This window comes from Pomacea canaliculata, linkage group LG11 (assembly GCF_003073045.1).
Source record: "Pomacea canaliculata isolate SZHN2017 linkage group LG11, ASM307304v1, whole genome shotgun sequence".
NCBI lineage: Eukaryota > Metazoa > Mollusca > Gastropoda > Architaenioglossa > Ampullariidae > Pomacea > Pomacea canaliculata.
This window is the reverse complement of record NC_037600.1, coordinates 22,081,700-22,105,191: the sequence shown is the minus strand read 5'-3', so window position 1 is coordinate 22,105,191 and position 23,492 is coordinate 22,081,700. Positions and strand designations below refer to the sequence as shown.

At 41.9% G+C, this 23,492-nt stretch overlaps 1 protein-coding gene across 1 annotated transcript; it reads right to left on the bottom strand.

Moving 5' to 3' along the window:
- Positions 1 to 1,381: 1,381 nt before the first annotated feature.
- On the bottom strand, positions 1,382 to 17,901 carry LOC112574707. The gene is made up of 9 exons (XM_025255936.1): positions 17,828 to 17,901; positions 17,081 to 17,226; positions 13,736 to 13,850; positions 12,735 to 12,892; positions 11,602 to 11,793; positions 5,648 to 5,794; positions 2,622 to 2,731; positions 2,219 to 2,289; positions 1,382 to 1,791 (listed from the first exon to the last, which is right to left on the bottom strand). Exons 2-9 carry the CDS (start codon positions 17,111 to 17,113, stop codon positions 1,382 to 1,384), a joined length of 1,236 nt encoding a protein of 411 aa, XP_025111721.1. The 5' UTR covers positions 17,114 to 17,226; positions 17,828 to 17,901.
- Between the last annotated feature and the right edge of the window lie 5,591 nt (positions 17,902 to 23,492).

Below are 23,492 nucleotides of genomic sequence, written 5' to 3'. Positions count from 1 at the left end.
TGTAAATGACTGAACAGTAATATTATAAGAATAAAATGTCTGCACAGCCATATTATAACAATAAAGTGTCTCTTTGACCATAACTTTCGGAAAGATGTGACTGCAGTGTCCACAAATAACGACAGCTCAAAAGGCTATTTGCTCAAACTATAGAGATAAGTTAAGCCGATACTTACACAGCTTTTCTCTGTAAAGAGGAATAAAATGAGGTCCGCTAGTCTGTGGTGGTGTCGCTGTATTTTAGTAGTCAATGTGTTCACTGCATTCCACTTACATTTATGTGACTACACGAAATAACACATCTATTTCTTTTAATTGGAAGAATTAGACTAAAATACCTAATAATTTTTAGTGTGTGTTACTTACCTCTCGTCACTTCGATCAGGAAGAGAAATATGAAGAATGTGGAATTATTACGGTTAAAGTCGGCAAAAAACAAACGTTTTCTATATAAAGTCTATTTTATCGGGTTTTCACAAAAACAGAAACATGATCTTGATGGCGAATGTAAGAATATTTCATGTGTAGATAATTAGGCAGATTTGTTGTTTTCTTTACATAGAAATTAAATGTCAACACAAATTGTATTAATCACAGACTATTATTAATACGTTTAGTAAGTTCGTGATTATTCACGCGGCGTCTTTGTGGAGCTTTGTTAGAACTAGACACAGACTAGCAACACAGGCTTAGCCTGAAATTATGAATTTAAAACAGTAATGTTTTCTCTACCAGTCTTTTGATGTTGATCTCTCTCTCTCCCTCTCTTTCTATGTCTTTCTCTTTCACACACGCACGCACGAATGAGTCAGCCAGAGCGTTTTGTGAGGCGACAGTCTGGTATCAACAATGGCTTCACGTCCAACTCGATTTGCTAGTGTTTAAGTCAAAGCTAACAAAACAAGACGAGGTCAAAATTAATTGCGACAACACCCCATTCACACATGCAAAATGTGCACCACGCTCTCTTTCCACTATTTCTCGCTTGTGCACACACTCAACGGGAAAGCAATACACACATTATTAATTTCGATCGTATTGAAAATATATTTAATATACAAAGACATTTTCTTTCAGACGATGGTACTCAGTGTTAGTGTGATGTCATGAACTGCAGGCAGTAACACAATCTATTGACGTGTAAAAAATACCCAGTGTGTAGAGCGTAATGTTGACACTAGTTGTGTAAACAGAGACATGAGTTGAGAGACAAATTTAACGATGCCATGTGTATGACGTCACGAGGTGATAACTGGATGATAGACTGAGAGTAGAAGAAGAGAAACACTAAAGAGCAATAAATCAGTTGGTGTTTTACGTCGAGCCAGCAACTAAGGCTAAACAGGTGACAGGTGTGTCAGTGTCAGTCACCTTCAGCCCCTTAGTGGTGAGCGGAGATAATCACAAGTTGTGACGTACAGCGGGACATGAGGTCAAGTCGGGCTGACCCTGGGTTGTAATGCAGTAACTCAGGTGTATGTCTTTCACGTTCAGACCTAAACGAGTCAAAAGCAGGGTCCCCCAGACACACGACGACTTTTCTCTCCAGACCACGAACACGGTGTCCACCTGCCACCCACACCACGTCACTGCTGGCCGTCGCCACGTCATCGATGTCATCGTCCTTCATCACCCGCACTGGGATACCCGCTTCTTGCAGTTTATTCACCATACCGGTGTTTTCACTACCTTCATACCAGTACAACACAAACACGTCTTTCCACTGTAGACAGGGTGGTGTTGTGGAACCGCTGGTGGAGGTGACTGCTGTAGATGTTGGTGTGATATTCTCTGTAAACATTCACAGTTTATTCTGTAAATCACATATCATACATACATCACACAAACAGACACACGTGTCACTAACAACTGTCTTCTTCACAAAACTCTTTCTCGCCTGCTTGCTGTTTAACAGGTGTCCAACTGTTAACAAGGTTACACAATAAATTCCAAACACCTACCAGTAACATCAACACGGAGACGGTGGAGGACTCTCGCCACCTTACCACCACATCTGACACAGTCACCTGGCCACCGACCTGAGTGACCCTGACCTCGGTGATACAGTCGTCTGACTGGCGGGCCGTCTGTGTGGTCGGGTACACCTCGCTCACTGTATGGCAGGACATAACCGTGTTTAGTGATCTTCACGTCCTTTTTGACTTCCCTGACGACGGTCGGGGGAGAGCGGAGGGGTCTGGTTAAATGTTCCACTTGCCAGCCGACGGGTGTGTCTCCATGGTAACAACTTGACGCCCAAAAATGGAGACGAGGAACTTGCGTGAACAGCTTGTCACAGAAAGTCTGGATGTAGCTGATCTCATTGCTACCACTGTAACAGAGGGTGTAGCTACACGTGTTACACTGTGTACTGTCACTAATATGTGCGTTTATGTTAATCTCTGTTGTATGGCATAGTGAAAAAAATCAGGGTATCAAGTAAATTACATCACAATAATGGCAACTGTTGCAACACAATCTGCAAAACAGTCGATGTAGCAAAACACATTCTTTTTCACATTGGTCATATAACCGTTGAAACATTGTCACCTGTTCGACACTTCGCGGTAATTATATGATAAAAGAGAGCGCTATGAACCGATAAACGCTGTACAACTCACCTGTACTTGCTCACTGCTTCATCAGCGATGACGTACAATGGTCCTCCCCTCGCCGCCTGTGACAAGTCGTTGACGGCCTTATTTAAATCTGTATCGTCATCAACTTCATACTGCAGGAGGTGAGGCTGACCAGGTGATACACCTGCTGACTGTTGTGTGTTTACTGTCTGCAGCAACAGGTGATACAACATGCTGCACGCTGCACGACTCCCCATCCACGTACTGACAACGTAGACGTGGTGACCACACCGCAGCCACTGTATGGCCATCAGCAGCAGCACCACAGTTTTACCTGTACCGGGCGGTCCGGTGACAAAGAGTGTGGGAGGGGCCGTGTGTAGCAGGTGAACTTGCTCCGGGAAGAGTGTGATTACAGCAGTATAGCACTCTCCTGTCCACCACACGGCCTGACCCAGGGTCTTGACACTCACACGTGGAGGACATGTGCATGGCACACTCACTGTTGTCGCCGGACCGCAGAACCTCATTAAATTAATAAAATAAATTAATTAAAATGCTTTGCAAATTTATTAAATTTTTATAAGAAACTTTCGAACATATTTAGTAAGTTTTTACTGTATTTTAAACTTTATATTTATTTACTTTTTCTCTTCTTCTTCTGCTTACTTGGCCCAAATTTGTTGTTGCTGTTTAAAGAACTTAAATACAAGTGTTATCAGTATATTTCCGAAGTTTCTTTTACTATTACAGTATAGACTGTTGACAATTTAAGCTCAAATTACAACACGAAATAGCGTGAAAATATATAATTAAATATAAGCATTTTTAAAAATAAATTTGCTCCATTAAAATCTATACTTAGAGAATTAGACAAGAAAAAAAAAAAGTATACAAAGCTTTTTGTATTGTTTCACTATGAGCCGTTTGCTGCTCGATTCTTGTCAATTGAAAAAAAGAATCATATGCACTGATGTGAAAACTGTTTTCAAAATTCACGAGATTTTGACTAATATTCTGCCTATAAGTGAAGCAGACGACAGCTCAGTACGAGGAATAACTCATGATGTCACAGTCTCAACTACTGGACCCATTAAATCACGTAGCCATCTATATCCTATCTAGTTCCCACACTACACATATACACGCTTATAGGCACACACTGTGTCCAGACTTCTAACACCGACAACGTGGATTAAACACATTTCACATGCCCATGAGCTCATCATGCAAGGAGCCAACACAATAATAGCTAAAACATCCCTCAAACATTTTCCTTTGTCAGTGTTTCACATTTTGGTCAATGTGAGCATTCCACAGAGTTTCACCGTGTCCTCTAAACATGCTGACTTCGCTTCCAAAGCACAAAGAAATTATTTTCATCCCAGTCTTTCAGAGCCCAGTGCTTGTAATTTAGATAATTATCTGGCTTCATATACAGAAGAAAGAGAACTGGACCGAGTTCCGAGTTCCTGGCTTCACCAGGGCAGTTTTAAACAAAGATAGTAAAACACCTGATGACAAGCTGACATTTACAATATTTGTGATGTTGTACTAAGCAGTTTTTAAAGATTTTCTATCCTGTGTGTGTGTGTGCGCGCGCGCGTTTGAAAGTACGCTGTTAGGTTAAGTTGACCAATAAGTGTAACAGTTTTCTCACAAATATTTTTTTGAGTGAGTAGTGTATATTACGCAGGACATGCGAAGCCAGACTTAGTTCGTGTCAATGAAAGAACACGCAAATATTCCACTACGAGTAGTAGCCCTGTACACGTGCTACGACAGTCTGCTTCTACGAGGACAACGAAGTGCAGACAGCATTTCACATCTGGTGAAATCTGTGACGTCTGTATAAGGGGACTATACCTCGGCTATTTGTTAGATTGAATACGTAACACTAGTTATAAAAGTGTGAGTAATGAAATGTGAGCCTAGCTCTCAAGCAAAAGGTGCACATTTTCAATTAAAAACACGTTTAGGTTTTAGATCCTTTTTTAGATAATCAAGTTTTTAGAAACAATTTTAGAATTTTTTGAAGGAAGATTGTTTAAACTAGACTTTCTTTCTCTTGTTTGTATGCGCTTGTGTGACAGTTATAGATGGCACAAAAACTGACTTAAAAAAAATACTGTCAACATTATTTCCTAAAATAATGATGATGATGATGATGATGATGATGATGATGATGATGATGATGATGATGATGATGATGATGATGATGATGATGATGATGATGATGATGATGATAAGAAAAAGAAGAAGCTGATTTGTATAGCGCTTTTCCTCAAAATTACTATAGACGTGTTTTGGTGCCTCTGAGATGTTAACGGCGGCTCGACTACTGTTTTTATTCATTTGTTTATTTTGTGGAAGATGTCGTAGGCATAACTCAAACCTAGAAATGTTCAGAAGAATAAGAAAATTTCATCAGGGCTTCTAATATTGGAAACTCTCTAGTTTCCGGAGCAGGATTCAGTTGTACCGTTCTTGGCGGACATAGAAAAAATTCCATTCTGGCAAGTGACTGACTCATCGAAACGTACGCGTCGCCTCGTGCGGAAGTGAATGAACTCTTTGGGTCACCACAGTTTGCCATCCTCTCCAATAAAACATTGAGGTTTTAATCTGTCGGGGTCAACCCCAGATTTTCTAGAATCCAAGATAGTTTTGGATGACTAAAATGACTTTAAAGATCGTGGATCTGCCAAACTCAACATCACATGCAGTGGCAAGGGGCAAACTCAGTGGCACAGTGTTCACGTAGTGAAGAATCTCCATTATGACATTATCCATGTAAAATAACTTGGTCTATCCTGTATGGTGGGCACTCGCTCTGTTCCAATAACGCTGTGGATCTCCTCGTAGCACTTGTCGGGCACGTCAGGGTGGTGAAGGAAGTAAACCAAAGTCCAGCAGAAAAGTTTAGAGCCGGTATCCATGCACCTACAGAATAATCGAAGAATACCTTAAGAAGATTAGCATCTTTAAAATATACTTTTGAATTACCTGGCTACCAGTGTCTTGTACACCCAAGGAGTCATGTGACTGTCAGGTCCAGCCCCAGCCACATGTCGCTGCCACCACTGTCCGAGTTCCCTCAGCACGTGACTACTGACGTCACACGGGGTCTTGGGGTGAGACAACTGATCAAAGCACAGACACACACCTGGGATGTCGGAGGGGTCTGATGTTGTTCCCAGACACCGACACAGGGTCTGTAACAGAGCCACTGGATGCAGAGTGTATATAAGCCATAAAGATATTGTCTGCAGACATATGTAGCGCCAACTGCTTAGCACAACAGACTGAGCACAGTGAAAATAAGTATGTTTGGTATGTCCAGTCTAGTAACAAAAGGTAGTGATATGGTATATATGGTATAAAGGTAGACTGAATTCCACGTCAGTCCACGACAATTATCGTCATCACAAGCAATGTTGTCTATTTTGAACCCATGATCTAATGCCTGCCAATTCCAGTGAACTAAAAAACACATTTCGTATTTTAAAAACTTTCTCACCTTAGAAGTAATTAAAAAAGTTTTACAATCTTATAACGGTATGCACAACACAGTTTTATAACTTGTTATTTGAATAGTTTTAAATAAAATAATCATTTTGGAAGCTGAATGTTTGCCCCTATTAGCACATATCAGGGGAAAATGTTGGCTCCAATATAAAACCGCGATAGAAATATGTTTCGTACAAAGCAAGTGCCCCGATACCGAATGGCTTGTGGTCTCGTCAAACTTAATACTAGCTTCACAAAACTAGTTGAATTCATTGCCAATATGGCAAGAGTAGTGAGTTCCGTGAAAAATGAACGTTAGTCATATTCTCAATCGCGAACTTGAACTGTTATTTTGTCAGAATCGATTGCAATCTCTTCAATTATTGTGGACACACCTTTCACTTTTGCATGGGAACAAGAGGGACATGTGAGCGTTTCTACTGGGCTTTGGGGGAAAGGGCAGACTTTTGCATTCTATAAATTTACATAAGTACATTTTCTTTTTTGTTGACTATACTCCTCAGATACTCCAAGCAGTCTGTTTCCTGGATGTTCTCTCATTGAAGTTGGATTGGGAGTTCCTGAGTGTTGTTGACTCTCATTACTTCAGTCTTTTTTCTATTAACCTTAAACCCAGTCCTCCGCTTCCTCTGCTAGGTTGCTCAGTTTTGTTTGTGCTTGTTGCTGCCGACGAGAGATCTCCTCGAGGAGACCAATCTCAGCTGCAAAGTCCAGGTCCTCTAGCTGTTTGGTGAAGTTACACCGGACAACACTATCACTAAAAGACCATCCCAAAAACCTGGCTAGGATACTTTTGATCCCACGTCTTTCCGCCTTATCACTCGTACTAGTTGTCTGCAAAACTCTTGAGTTCACGGTGAATGTTCGACTCACCTAACATCTCGAGTCTCAAGGTCTCTTCTCCAACCTGCAGTGTGGCTTCAGAAAACGCAGCAGCACCCTGGACCACTTGGTCTGTTTTGAAACTTTTGTGAGGGATGCGTTTGTCGGCAAAGAGCATATTTTAGGGGTGTTTTTTGATTTGGAGAAAGCATACCAGGCTTACTAGGCGTACTTGGAAGCAAGGTGTTCTGTTGGACCTGCAGCCCATCTGCTTCCGGGGTCGTATGCCATTTTTCATCAAGAATTTTCGTTCGCATCGCCTTTTTCAAGTGAGAGTGGGGTCTATCCTGCCTGATCGTCAAGAACAAGAAATGAGCGTCCCTCATGGCAGCTTCTTTCTCCAACTCTTGTCAAAATAAAAAAAAAACAGTCAATCTTGGAATCTGTCCAGGTTTGGGGCCTCGTGATATGTAAATGACGTTGTATGTAGATGACGTTGAATATAGGTGACGTTAAATGTAGATGGCGTTATATATAGATGGCGTTATATATATATGGCGTTATATGTAGATGACGATATATATAGATGACGTTGTATGTAGACGATGTTGCTCTCTTTATTCTAGGCCGATCCCTGCGATGCCTCGAACGCTCGCGACAACTGTACGTTGCTCGAGAGTCCTACCTCAACACTCTCCATCCTATTCATCACCAAGGTCTCTGCATCTGTTTGGGTGCCTTCCGCATCACTCCGGCTCAGAGTCCATATGCAGAAGCTGGTGAGCCTTCACTGTCTCTCCGTCGTCTGAAACTCATGCTATCCTATGCTTGTCGTTTAAAAGCTCATCCTGGAAACCCTGCGTAACGTGCTGTCTTCAGACTTCAGCGTGCTGCCCTGTATGCCATTCGTACAAAGCAACAAAAGCGTCTATCACTCCGAGTAGCAGCTCACCTACAAGCTGCTGGAGTAGATAATCAACAGGTATAGCCGTAATATAGCCCTAGTTTCTGTCACGGCGTTAAATGCAAACAAACAAATAAAAATTATTGCTGGTATTGACACTGATTGAGCTTTTTTCCAGACTTTTCTTGATACAATCTTGTCCCAGGTCTCTGGGATCATTTATTCCTTGTGTTTTCTTGCCCTCTTCCCTAAAACATCTGAACAGGTTGTCTTCTAAATGCGTTTGAGTGTTGACCAGTGTTCTTCCATTGATTCTTCTGTCAGTTCTAATAGGGCCTCATACTTATTGTTGACTTAACAGTTATAAATTTCCCTTGTTTCCTTGTTCTTGAGATTTTGAGTATTGAACTTGTGGTGTAGTGTTCCTGCTGGACCAGTGAAGGACTTCAGCTTCATCTTGACAACTGCCACTAAGAGTGTAACGATTCGCGACTCAGGCAAATCTAATTAGATTCATATTATTTTATAATTCTTCTTGATGTCAGGGGAGGGAAGTCGCGCGGAGGCTGCGTCACTTCTAATTCTTTTTACGTCATGGATGAAGTGACGTAAGTAAGCTCGACGCAGCGTAACTAGGACGACGGTAGTCAATGGAGGGAGAAGCCATGCCTGAACATTGGACTCATGATTGGTCGGCACAGTCTCTAAGAAAGGCTGTGAACAGGTCGTCCTAGTTACCTGGTCACGAAGAACCTGATTGGTCAAGAGCTCTGAAGAGAACGAGTTAACTTAGGAGATCTAACGTTTCTCGTGACAGTCGAGACCGAGCAGTGAGAGAGTAAACAGTGTGTGTTAACTGCCTTCCACGTATATCCAACGTTCTTCAGCAGGAGATCATCATTTGTATTACGAGTTCTGGTGTAGCTATTAATTCCATTGGGATGTATCAGCTTCGCCGAGACAAGTGGTGTGGCTTTAATGTGGCTTCTAGACTCACGAACTTCGTGAAATAATTCGTCGGATATAACCTGCTGGTCCAGTCAGTCATCTCACCAGCCCGCCTGATAACCGTAGGAGGGGGTTGGCGCTGAGGGAGTAGTGTTCTTTTGTTTTGTTTCATCCTCATCTCATCGCAAATTAATTTCATTAACATTAAATGTGTTAATCGTTGGCCGGACCTTTTTGCTGAAAGAGTGCGGCGAGCGTGGTTTACATGCAGATGTTTACACGCGCTCGCAAACACATTTAACCACTCTTTCCAAAAAAACGTTACAAAGAGCTGGTGGTCTGAAGCAAGATCTGCCCCTCTCCTCACTCGGACATCTTGAAGACTCCTTCTCCACTTTCGAGCAACTGTTATATGGTCAATCTGGTTTTCTGTCTTGCCATCACGGGAAGTCCAAGTTGTCTTATGTAAATTTTTGTGTGGGAACACAGTGCCACCTATGACATGCTCATTGAAAGTGCAGACGTCTGTGAAGAGCTCCTCTTTTTGCCTCTGTTGACATCAACAATGCTACTCCCTGGGTGTAATCGTGGTCTAAGTCTTTGTGGCTGTTTTGGGAAGGGTCTGTTAGGAATGTATGCGAGCGCGTGTAAACATCTACATGTAAACCACGCTCGCCGCACTCCTCCACCTTTTTCAACAAAAAGGTCCGGCCAACGGTTAACACATTTAATGCTTAATGTGAAAGAAATGGAAGAATGGGAGAAAGGAAAGATAAAACACGACATAATTGCGACGTTTAAACCCTTTTGCCCATGAGTTAGTGAGCCTTCACTGTCACTCAGCTGACTGGACAGACGATCCGGTGGACCAATTCGTGGCGTTGTAGAATGTAGATAGTGTCCGTTTGATATCCACATACACGCACAGATGTCCGGTGGCAGAGCTACAGGTTACAAGTCCTGTACTTCAAATGCTCCACATAACTCTACCCTGGGTATGGGAAGTTTCGGCGACTGTTACGCACGAGATGCCAGTACATTCAGTATCTGTCCTCTCACACAGAAACCCGCCGTATCCCTTGTGATGCTGGTGTAGATTTTATACTCCCAATCGGTAAGAAGGTGATATCCAGGTCTACCCTTCGGTAGATAAGCGTTAGCATCCATTGTAATTTGATGCTAAACTTCATGAGCCTGTCCACAACACAGATCTCCCGCTGAATACCTCCTCGAAGAAATACAATACTACACTCTTCTTGAGCTCACAAGCTGATGACTCGGCTCCGCCTTTATTGAGATGGACGTTGGCGACCGTTAACAAAGTCTTGATACTCTTCGTAGGTCTTACTCCACTGACTGCTCAGCTCTCTCTGTCCAGAGCAACGTTAGTTAGCCTAACTTAACTATCTACTCTCCCTCTAATGACCAATCAGGCCATTAGCAAAGCGGTAACTAAGACGACTGCTTAGCGATTCTTCGTGGGGTCCATGCCGACCAATCATAATCTCTGTACCGTGTAGTCGGCAAGGCTCCCACCTCAATCGGCCGCAGTCGCCATAGTTACGCCCATGACACTTACTCTACGTAAAAACACGTCGGATGACGTGAAATAATCTGTGTGGGGATTGCGTCAGCATTCGCGTGACTACTCTCCCCTGGTACCACAGACAACAAATAATTAGAACAAAAAAAAAAAAAAAAAAAACATTCGCCTTTGAATTGTGAATCGTTACAGTGGCCAGAGAAAAAACATGGTTTCTCCTGATATTAGTCTGATCTGGCCACTTCTATTCCAAGATGTTCCGCATAACACGAGAACCTATATTTTGTCATTTCGCTTGCCACTTGAGCTGATTTGCCACTCTCCTAGAGGGTTGTAATGTTCGAGGTCATGGTCGTCAAAAAATGAGTCGGCGAGCTGGCTTCCCTAAGGCTTTTAGCAGCATGCGTCATGAGCTCTTCTAAAAAAGGAATCTTCCTGACCATACCCTTGTTGTAGTACTGTTGCGGCTTCTGTAACAGCTTTATTTACATCAGTGGGTTGTTATTCCAAAGCAATCCCCCCCCCCCAACCTGGAGGAGCAGGGTGCTGAAGCCACCGCCCCACTACAGGTGAGTTGCACCAATTGGTGGTGGCGGTAAAATATAGGAGAGAGAAATTAAACGTTTAGAAAATATCAAAGTGGCATGAAGGATCAGAACAGTAGAGATTATGAGAAAGAAAGAAGAGAGCAAGGCTAGATTAAGGGTTTTATGAATCACGTGATTATTTAGTCAAGCGCATGATTAAAGCAATGGGTGCACTAAAAGATAAAACTGATGGAGACAAGTAAACATAAAGGTAGAGAACTTAATCACATGGCTGGAAAGGGCTCAGTAGTGCTAAAAAGGATGTATAAATAAATGTTTAATTTATGTATGTGAACAATTGTATTTAAGCGTGATTCCGAAAGAGTCTGATTCATGGCGTATAAGGTAAAAATTGACCTCCAGTATGGTGACATAAATATAACAGGACTGAAACATTTTAGAGAAACAATAACTCTCGTTTTTGGTGATATACACTATTTCTTGACGTTATTCAGTCGACATTTGCTTGTGGTCAGCTGCTAACCTCTACATTCTTTAATTAATTTATTTGTGTCTACAACTCATACATATTTATATAAAGAAGCATGTAAATATAAAAAAATTGTTTTAAAGAACAACAGAGCAAAATAAAAGCAAAACAGTTACAAGAGATGTAGTTGATGTACAAAACTAAACCTTATAACCAAATAAACTCGTTTATTCTATAGGAAATAGTAAGATCTTTACCTCAGTGAGCTGTGAGTCGTGAGAGATGGCCTGTTGAAGTTGACGAGCCGTGAGGTTGGGGAAAGCGATGGTCTTAGTGATGCGCAGACCGGGAGCGATGTCGGACACCAGGTGAGACAACATGGCCTCCGCCTTGTCCAGCTGTGACACGGCGTCTCTCAGCTTCTTTCTGATGTTACTGTAAATATCCTCCTGTGACATGCGAAGTTTCTCTGTAATGTCACCGAAAGACATCACATTACAGACGACAAAACCGTAATATCGGTGAATAAGAAGCACATCAAATGTTCCCTGTTTCCACTTCTGTGGCAAGTGAGGAGGTAGGTTGGAGGCTCGGGGTAACTGGGCAGCCGCGACATCAAAACAGGGTTCAGTCAGATATTGTCCGAAGCGGAGTCGAGTGATTCCTACTAACACTTCTCCTCTCTTTTCTGACAAGTTTTGAACACAGAAAAGAACTTGCCTCATGGCTGCGTCGTATCTAAGGTCACTGTCCTGAACAGAAGCATGTGGAGAAAGGGAAGTCACTGGTGGACGCGTCACTTGATGGTTCGAATTTAAGCCATCGTAATTGAGTTCCTGTTGGTTGGATGACGTTACTAAAGACCCAAAAGTTTGTACAAGACCATCCAACATATCTCCCTTTTGAGGTGGTAGTACCAGAACATCCTCTCCAGCAACTATCTGTCTGGTCATCGGCACGTGGTTGAAGTAGACAGGAGGCAGGAAGTAGGCGCGTGAGTGGAGATCAGGGAACGCGGCCTCAACCCACTGGAGCCAGAATATCTCATCATCTGACAGCGTTGCCTGTAGTAACAGGACTTAAGCTTGTTTGAAATTTTTTCATTAGTTTTTATTATAATTTTTTTTCATTTTTTTTCCATAAAACTAATTTGCTCGATGCACTGATAGTTTAGTTTAAATCATTTTTAAAGTAATATAGGCCTTTAACAGTTATTTATAACAGCTATTGCTGTTTTCTTAATGTATTTTTATATAATTTTAGTTACATCTGTTCATTGTTAGTTAATATCTCTTATCGTAACTCTTAGTAACTTTTGATTCCTGATGGGTCTTTTTTCTTCTTGTTCTGTGCTAGTTTCTGCTTTTATTGTAGTCACTTCTGCTCTAACCTGAGCACCAGTCGTCTGATGAATGAGCCTGATGGCTTCTACGATCTGAGATGGGGCACCGCGGATGATGACAATCTTCATACCTGGTAGAGGTGACGGGTTACGGTCAAAGTCTACACGAGCGCCTGATTTCCGTCGGATCTCTCCGAGTAGAAGCGCTAAAAAAGTGTGAAATTAATTTTATAATAATTTTAATGAAACTAATGGAAGGCATTGCGTCATCTCATTTTCCAAATTATGATTCAGCATTGGGGTTTCTCTAAATCAGGGATGCCCAACCAACCGCCCGCGGGCCATATCCTGCCCGCGACGCGGTGCCATCCGGCCTGTGAAACTTCTGCCCTCAGTGCAGAAAATCGGCATGTTAGTAATAAAAAAAGACCTAAAGAAACGAAAAATATTGAAGACGAAGTATTTATCCCTACGTAGGGGCGTCTCTCAATCTTTTTTTCGATGGACGAACATTTCGATTCAGTGCTCTGACTTGGTGTCTCTACGTTGCAGCCGGACATTCAGAAGTTGGTTTTGGGTAAACAACTTCAAATATCCCACTAATTACTACATAATTAATGGCAAGTACAACTTGTTTCTAATAAAAATGGTATCTACTCTTTTTTTTTTCTTTTTTTTTGTATTTTTGCGGTGAAGCGGCCCGTGACACGCATGTCGGAAATGTGTATGGCCCGCAGGCCGAAAAAGGTTGGGCATCACTGGTCTAAATAATCACTTAGCTCATTTGGTAAACGTCCTTCTTCTGAAGTTCCTTAAAATCTTCTTTTTATACTCATTCATCTGTTGTTTTTTAGTTTCTTTTTAAATAGAGCTGACCTGCTGGTGCGAAAAAAACAGGACTCACTGATATCCGTAGGAAACCCATTTTAATGTTAAACACAACTATCCAGTATCCATTTAAACTCATTTGTGTGTCAAACCTAACTTACCAGTAACTGTAAGAGTAATTAGTACAAGTAAGAACTCATAAGATCTCAAACACAACTCACTATTTCTTCTAAGAAGCTTAGCCTGAGCATCAGTCACTGCGTGGAGGTTAACTTTGACCCGACCACCGCCACCAGAACTTCGTCTTCTGTCACCTGTCCTCTTTCGTCGCTCGCCCTGTTGTTAGATTTTACTATTAGGACTAAAACGATACGATGTTAACATTTGACCACACTGATTTGTGAAACTGAAACAAGTTACTTTAGTGTGAATGTGCTACTGTGTCACGAGCAATGAAAAGCATTTTAGCCAACCGGAACAAGAATTACAAAGTTGTGTGTCAATAAAACGACGAACCTATTTCCCTGGACTGCTGACAGACGATTTTTTCCAGTTAACTGCTAAAACGAGGCATGAGACAAGAAAGCATCCGGTTCATTCACATTTCAGATTAACTACTAAAATGAGGCATGATACAAGAAAGCATCCGGTTTAGTCACACTGTTTGTTTAGGCTCGCCGAGACTAACATTGGATCACTTCGCAAGAGGCTAAGTGTTAGTCTTGGCAGACAGACAGCAGTCCACCTATACACGTCCTTGATAAACCTGTGAAAGACTTACAGCTTCTTAACACAGTCTGACTGATGACATCTACATCAATGCCACATAGTGACAATTTCTGCTACTAATATACAACACACTATCCGCGAATCAAACTGTCTACAAATTAAAATTTTTCATCATGACGATTGAAAATAACTCCACTACATACTTGCAGGTCTCTTGTTGTCCGTTATTATTACATGCATGTTATACTGCTACAGTCATTCGGCTTTATTTTTTTCTTTCGTATTCCCTGAGGAGTATTCGTGAGCACATTGACATATCGTTCGCTCTATTTGCTAAAAAGATTTTTGTTGCTAAAAACACGGACCTACTGGCTGAGAGGCTATTATGTCGATTTTGCGTCTTCTAAGTTCAGATTTCAGAGCTCTGATAAAATAAGTCATCTCCCATTTCTTATCGCACACGCTGCTGCTAGTATTATCTCCCTGCCTCACCTGTTGATGATCAGCCATGGCAGTTGGCGTTCCTCAACAGGACAGAGTTAGGAAGCCTATCGTTGCATTCCTTAGGACTGGTTATAAGTGGAGGTAAAGATGCTAAATTGTGAAACTTTTTCGTTTGTTAGACCTAAGTGAGCGATATATTGCATAAGCGCAAAATTGCATCAATGTTTTTTTCACAGCTCTCCCTCTATACAGAACTTACATACTTCAAGGAAAGTCAAGTCTGAAGTAGCTAGTCTAGTCTGAGCACTGAAAGAAATGAAATAAAAATCAGGGAGAAGCCATTAGCAATCTCTCAGTCATTGGGAAAGTAGGTCATGATATAGATCTTCTGACGACAAACAAAGTAACATTTTAATAAGAAAATTATTCTTAGAAAACTCACGTATCTGTCTTTTGTAGTATTGTGCTTACAAATGATATACTAAGAATTATTGCGATATTATTTATAATCTTTATTATAAAACTAACATCCCCATCGACGGCATCATCAACACTGGTAACATGAAATTCAAATGCATTTACTTTGAGGTCAATATGACCTATCAAGGCAAGCAACAATTAGATGCTGCTGGTTTTTCTCCTATACCCTCCCTTTCTCTCTCTCCTCCCTATCTCCTCCTTGTGAAATTATTGAAGCATTAATTTTTATGTGTGCATTACTCGCTAACCCTTGCGGGGGCTGCTAGCCCCGCTAAATGCCAAATATTACCGCGAAAGAAAAGGCCTTAAAATGGCGCACGACAGACCGATAGCTTGACATCTCGGCGCATATGGGGGGATTTCTTGTTGTCCGGACTCGCATATGTAAACCTGTCACACCGGTACACGGACGTTTCGCCGCCGGACGTTTCGGCGCGGGGCACTTCATTTCGGCATTTCACGCGGACCTTTAGCCGAAGTCAAGTGTGTGACGCCCCTTAGCTCACACATTTCTCTCGCCATTGTATCAATGTATCAGTGAACTCTCTCTCACTATCCCTCCTCATGTGAACCGTTAGCTCACACATTTCTCTCGCCATTGTATCAATGTATCAGTGAACTCTCTCTCACTATCCCTCCTCATGTGAACCGTTAGCACACATTTCTCTCGCCATTGTATCAATGTTTTTTCTCAAAGCTGTTGCGCATAATCCGTGACAATCAAAGTGAACTGTCTGTGAAGTCTGTGTGCAGGCCTGACGAGAGGGGGGGACAGGGGTCTGGTGTACCCGGGCCCGCGGCTGTCAAGGGGGCCCGGCCTTGGTCAGTGGATTTTTTTTTCTTCTTCTACTTTTCTTTTTCTTTTAAAGAAAGATCTAAGGACAGAACACCCAAGCATTACACATGCAGAAGTTGAGTTTGAGTGTAGATATTGAGATTCAAATTGTAAACATACATTATATACTGGGAAAATAATTTACGATTACAAGTACAAGGGGCCCGGAGAGGTCTGTCCCGGGGCCCGGGCTGGCTCTCGGCGGCCCTGTCTGTGTGTAAAATTTGTTTGAAATAAAAAATTATTGTGTAATCTAGTAGTGGAAATCGCAAAGTCACGTCAGATCCTTGCTGTCTGAGTAAACGGGTCAGGGTAAACTTTGGCGGATAGTGACTGAAGTGTTCAGGTGTAAGTAGCACCCAAGTGTTTGTTCCTAGGCATAAGCGGGAGTGCCCAGGTTTGTGGTAGTAAACAGGTGAGTGGCAGTGCCCACGTGAGCACGAGTACAAGCAACTTTCTTTGCTGTAAGTACTTCATTGACAGGCTCTACTAGCATGAGTTGTGAAGATTAAAGCTGAAGTTTTGAGTTTCGTATTGCAATAGTATGCCCTTGTTGCTTTTCCTGAAAAGTCCTGATCAGACGTTATAAAAAGATATTATATGTTCACTTGTAAAAGTTGTTGAGATGAGTCTGATAGTTATCTTCCAGTCTTTTTGAGTCTAAATGTATTTACTTTTTGCGAATTTTGTGTATATTCCTCTCTTTGTATAAAGTAAATGGTTGTGTAATTAATTAACGAATATTACAGACATTTGTAGAGAAACCGATTGCTGTATTGTTAGGACTGTATTTTTCCTTCCAGATTTCTGTGCCAACAAATTCTTGCTTTACCACAATCAATTCTCCTTAATTTCTTCCCATTGCTTACAAAATATTTTTGCAGCATCTAAATATATTCTGGTTCGATTGATAAACAGAAGACTGATTTTACGACATCTAAATGTACAGCCTACTAATGCTGTTAATAATGACTTGAAGACATGTTCATGCGTGGCTCAGACTTCGGCAACACTAGCCATAAAGACTGCGGGGCTCTTATCACAACATATTCACCAGTAGATAATAGCGTTGTCTCACCTGTAGTGATGAAAGTGGCGGAGGTTGAGACATGACTAGCGATGTTTTCCTTTCATACAACAATGTCAGTTGGAGACAAGAAGCCCTTTTCTGGTTTTGCTTAGCACTCAGTCAGATAGAAACTGCCAAACATGGACATCATGGACCTGTTTAGAACGGATTGCATTTAGTAGAAGTGTAGTTTGATATCACAATAGCAAACTTTATTTGCAATTTAAACATAGGAAGATGTTATAGTCACAAAAGTGAAAGTTATAAATAAAGGTTCTTTATAAGATGCAGCGTTAGAAAAAAATGTCAGTAGTGAAAAGTATGAGCAAATGAAAACTCTTGATTTGCCACTTACTTTGAAAAACGTAATTTGACAACTTTCACCTCAATGAATAAGTACAGTACCACAAACGAGGAAGTTCGAAATAACTTTTTTTTCCATGCTGTGCGTCATTTTGCCATCTAAAGTAGTAGTATAGTCCATATTAAGTTTTGAGAGTGCTCATAGAGGCACAACTGTCCCACAATGTACTAATATAATAATTCATAGCAACAACGTAAACGTTAATTAAAAAAAGTAATGCACTATACCATTGTGCATACACTGGGTAAAAGACTGCCAGAATTAGTGACTGTATACATCTGTAAAGCTTGGCGGCTATGCCGTATTAACGTTCGGTACAACGCGAGACTAAACACATAAACAACTTTGTTAAATGGCTGCATCACCTTTAGTAGTATGAAAAGTGCACCAACCTTCCTTCCACAATAGAAAAATTCAACATTAAGCCATCGCGCTACATATTTGTTTAAGTTGTTCAGACAAGGAAGTCTACACCCTTAGAGACAACACAAACTTTCCTCGTCGTCAACATGGTCACGTGACGCCTTACACTTGTAGCTACAACCTCTGGCCCTATGCTCCACTAGGGTCGAATGCGAACAAGAGAGAGAGAGCTACAACATCTACAAATACGACAGTTGTGGAACCAGTTCTTTCATGACATTCAGTACAAACAACTGGATGTTTCGTGTGTCGTATGTGCATCTTACAACGAGCAGAATAATTGTTTTGTGGAATCTTTCATAAATTAAGGCTTGACATGTGGTTGATTCTCACTCTTAAATCTACTTAAAGCTTCAGAAAGATAATTCTATTTTTAAAAGATATTTTACAAGATTCATACAAACCTATTTCCCTGCACTCACCGTCAGTTTCTTAACGATTCTCATCTTATGACAGGCCTACTTGAATATTTTTAGTTAACAACTGAAAAAGTATGTATTCAAGCTCAATATTCAGCTTGCATCAAGCCAAACTGTCAGCAGTCATAAACCTGCATAACGAATCTATCAACGGGAAATTAAACAATTTATTCACTGAGTGGCCAAAAGACAGGCGATACGTTTTGAAACTGATAGGCACTTAGACTCTCATGGTGTTTGGAGCAGGCATTTAATTATATTGGTGTGTTGTACACAGTATTAGGTAAGCTTGAGATACGCTCGTGTGGTGTCACGCTCTGGTTGTTCTCAGGAATGTGTGATCTAATCATTCTTTCGAGGCTCTGGGTAAAAGGCTTAGCCATCTGGAACTTTAAATACATCAGTGCACAATAAAAAGAAAGCCTAGTCTCCATAAATTAAATATTCCTCGGCAATACATACTGTTCATTCTCAAGCATATGTCAACAGTCACACATCCACACACCAAACCATGACCCACGCACACACATATAGCTGGTGTGCATGTCAATATAGAATCTGAAGACGGCAGCAGCCACACACCTACAGTCTTGGCCGCTCTGACAGTGTTACACAGACACGATTCAGGATGAGCTCCTGCTTTAGTGTACAATTAAACGGGCGTGTTCTGACCGCTGCTACTCCCCTCCTCCTGAATGACTCTGTGTAGCGACGACTACCGCCGCATGCCGACCTCACCCTGCGCCATGTCCGTGTGGACGTTAGCGGTTCGTAGTTTAAAGGCCTACTAATTTCAGGTGAGATAACGGTGGTGGGACCGGTTTATGTGCACTGCACTTACATTCCGATGTTTACTCAGATCTTCATTTAAATATGTTCCTCCTTATAATCTGACCAGGACACTCGTTCAAGGCGACATGATGACAAATAAACAAGCTCGGGACTCGCATTGCCAGAAACTTTCCACCATGTGGAGGACAAAGATCGTCGTGTTGTAATGTTGTTGGTGGAACAGATATTTCCCCCTCCCACTACAGCAGACCAGGCCTCTTCGCCTCTGTGATCTCCTGAACTAATAACATCTCGTAACAACATGTTCACTGCTTGTATAAGTGCCTGGGACTAACACAACATCAAAAATATGTTGAGATATACATATGCTTACGTTATATTAATAACATATGTAATATATTACAGCACATTACTGCCACTGTGAAATCCAAACTTATTACAAACGTTGGGGACATGTTACAGCTATGGCCCTATTCCTTCCATCTTGTGGAAGAAACTGTTGAGCATCGACGATGAACGAGGTAAGTGAGGAAGACAGGTTAATACCTGAATGCCTGTGTCGCTGTACTAGAGCTGAGAGGTGCTCACCTTTCTACTCTTACGTGTAGCATGAAGACCAAGCCAACCAATCAGATCACTCAGAATGACAGCACACCTATGTTACTTAGTCAATTATCATCATAAAACGACTACTGCTAGGCAGGACTAATGTGTTTTCCTACCTGTCGACTTTGTATTGGTGCGCAAACTGACCGACAATATATCGAGGGCACCACGTACTTCCCTGCCTGACTCACCTGTGATGTAAATACCTGTCGTTCAGGTAACAACCTACAAAACTCTACTCAACTTCGCTACCGTCTGTGTTGATGTTTCTGTGACCTTGAGAGAAAAGCTCTTTTGACAATGGTCTTATTTTCCCCACATTTATCTTGTCTCAAGGGATTGATCAGCGTCAAAGAACATCAACAGTATCTGACTTTTGTGTTATTACTGCTCATTGTTACATACACTCAGTTTGCTGTCTGCTAGATGAGGAATAAAGAAATATAAGACAGATTCCCAAACTATTTCACACACATTCGCCACTAGGCTCCTCAGCTGTCTACTCGATGTGATTTGTGAATCCAGCCGAGTAAACACGAGTCGTTTATCTTAAATTCTGATACGAAATGTCAACCTCTGTGATTGCTGACAGTACGAAGGGCTTTCTTCTTATCACTTGGCAACAGAACTTCTGTCTTTCGAGTTTTGTCAGAAAAGCTGATAATAATATCTTTTCTCTTCCCTTTTTTTTAACCTTACAATAAGCACAGTTTATAATACAAACGTGATTTTTTCCACTCATTGCGTTATGTCCGTATGAAACATAGCACACACACATACATACACGGATATGAGTACATTTACCACACACACACACACTCATCTCTGTAAAGACAAACTTTATGTAAGTATATTCTCAATAATTTTTCTGAGTATCGTTGACCTTGACCTTATAATGCTAATATTTAGAAATAATCATGAGAAGTTTTATGTGTTTAAAGTAAGAAATTCATCATAGAGCATCACTAGTGAATCTGTCAAAAAAGATACCAGAAGTTGTGTTTAAAAAAAGATGTTCTTGATATCTATCTATCTATCTATTCCTCTTTGTGCATCAGGTTGCACATAAGGCCTCAACCAGAGTCCGCCACCGATGTCGATCGGCTGAAACCCGCTCTAGGTGACCCCATGTCCAGCCCTTTCCTTTCATCTCCCTTTCCACTGTTCTTCTCAAGTTTCCTTTGGCGGCCTCGTTTTCTTCGGCCGTCTGGAGTCCATCGTAGGGCGACTGTGGAGGTCTGCTGTCTGCTGGCGGAGCACATGTCCAATCCATCGCCAACGCCTTGTTGAACTGCGTGGTGATGGACTCGGTTTCACTTCTTCGGTGGTTCTTCGTTGGTAGATGGTGTTTGGCCAAAAATGTTAAGTATGCGCCTGAGCATCTGTTTTGGAAGACGTCAAGCTTGTTACTGATGGTTTTGGTCATCTTCCAAGATTCTGATCCGTAAAGGAGGGTGCTGATCACATTTGACTTGAAGATTCTCAGCTTGATCTTCTGGCTGATGTTTTTGCCTTCCATGTGCTCCTGAGTGAGGCAAAGGCCTGACTGGCTTTCGCCAGTCGGGCTCGAATCTCCACCTCCGCATCCCAGTGTTTGACATTTTTGGACCCCCAGATAGGTGAAACTGTCAACTTCTCAATCTCTTCTCCATTTAGTTTGATGCTGTCTTGGACTCTGGCGTTCACTCTCATACTGTTAGTCTTTTTGTGCTGACCTTCAAGCCAAGGTTTCCAGCTGTTTCTGAGAAGGCCTTTGTTTTTCCTGCATGTCTTGGTGGCGGTGTGACAGCAGGGCAATGTCATCAGCAAAGTCCAAGTCTTCCGCGTTGTTGTTGCTGTCATAGTCATGGTCCATCTGAGCCCTCTCCTCTCGCTGTCGTGGAAGTCTTCATGATCCAGTCCATGGCCAGGATGAAGAGGAACGGCGACAGAATGCAGCCCTGCTTCACCCCGGTACTGACGTTGAAGGGGTCTGTGAGCTCCGTGTCAACAGACAACCTGGGATTTTGAAATCGCTTACAGCATTGCAATGACCTGAACAAGTTTGCAGGGACTCCGTAATGCCTCAGGATCTTCCATAAGGACTCGCGGTGGATGCTGTCAAAGCCTTCCCAGGTCGATGAAATTGATGTACAGCGGTGTGTTCCATTCGTTGCTCTGCTCCAGAATCTGTCGCAGAATGAAGATGTGTTCGGAGCAGGATCGCCAGGGCGAAATCCTGCTTGCGTGGTCGGTCTTTCTCAAGAGTTGCCGTCAGTCTTGACAAAACAATCTTGCTGAAGACCTTGCTGGTGAGGGAAAGAAGTGTATGCCCCTCCAATTATTGCAGTCTCCAAGATCTCCTTTCTTGGGTAACTTGAAGATGAGCCCTGTCTTCCACGCAACAGGGACTGCCCTGATTCCCAAATTTGCCTGAAGATTTCAGTCAGCTTGGAGCTGGCACATTCACGTCTGCTTTCAACATCTCTGCTGTTATTCCATCTGCCCCTGGTGCTTTGCCGCTCTTCATTGTCTTGACTGCTGCTGTCACTTCTTCCAGGCTTGGTGGGTCTGTGCAGATGTCAAGGTCTATAGCTGCTGGATGTTTTTGATAAGGGTACACAAAATGTAATCAATTCAATTTCTAGATAAGTAGGAAGTGAATACTAAGTCATCTACCATATAATGAACACCTACTCATGGTAATGTGAAACATTTATGGTTCCTAAATAATTAGAATGCTGCTGTCTTGACGTGACCTCATACCAGCATTTTACAAAATGTACATCCTGAAAAAATGGTATTAAGTTCCATCGCAGGAGGATGGTAACCTTATCCCTCTGATTGCATAACATAATTTGTTTTTCACATTCTGGCTTCCCTAGCAGGCTGTCATCGCTTAGTGCACCAATACAGTTAGGATTAGCTACACAGGGGTCTTGGACCTCGTCTCGGACATACTACTTGTGCTGCGCATGTGACACCTATTTACAGGGCTGCCTTAGCAACAATGCCCGGTACTTCCCAATGCAACCAATGACAATGACAATTTTATTTGTCCCAGTGGGCTATTTGAACACGGAAACGTGCTCTAGTTACAAAAGTAAAAGTTAGAAATAAAAATGAGCCTGAAAAAATTGCACTAATATAGAAAAATAAATCATTTATAATTGTCAATTGCTTTTTGGTATTGGCATTCTAAGTGTGATAGAGTGTGTGCTGCTGTGTGAAGCACTAATGGTAATTCAACAACAAAAATAATTATAAACACTCTGGCAGTAAAGCCCACATAAAAAGACATGTTGGTGGTGAGAAGGTGGTTTAGAGGTGGGTAGACCATATGTTGGTGTTCTTCCCCATGTGAGGGTGGTGAAGGGGTGGGAATTTGGTAGTGAGAAAGTGGTGTGGAGGTGGGCTAACCACCTGCTGGTGGTATTAAGGTGGGGAGAGGGTGGTTATTATGGTGAGCTTCTCATGGGATACCCGCTTCGGAGCCACGTGGATGCCACTTACAAAACCTACCGTGCCCCGATGAGTGGCTTCACAGTGTAGGGCCCATCTTGAGCCAGAGTGGGGTCGATCTGGGGCTCATGAAATTTTTCAGGGTGGGCTACGACTAGACGATGTCAGCTACCCTACATTGCAATAATTTCTATCCCTTATCTTCCACATAAACACACGAACATCAAAAGCCTTTACATCAGCTCTAAAAACTTTGATCTCACTTAACTTAAGGAAGGCTTATACTAGGTTACATTACCCTGTACGGATGGAAATCCACCGCTTTCAAAAAATCATTAAAAAATTAGAAATAAGAAATAGAAAAAATAAGAAATAG

Bases quoted from the DNA above. Each gene is read 5' to 3' on its own strand.
- LOC112574707 (XM_025255936.1), bottom strand. From the start codon at position 17,113: ATGTCTCAACCTCCGCCACTTTCATCACTACAG. The intron at 11,794-12,734 runs GTTAGAGCAGAA...CGCATGTCACAG, and splicing joins ATCAGACGACTGGTGCTCAG to GAGGATATTTACAGTAACAT. The intron at 2,290-2,621 runs GTGAGTTGTACA...TTCTGTGACAAG, and splicing joins GAAGCAGTGAGCAAGTACAG to CTGTTCACGCAAGTTCCTCG.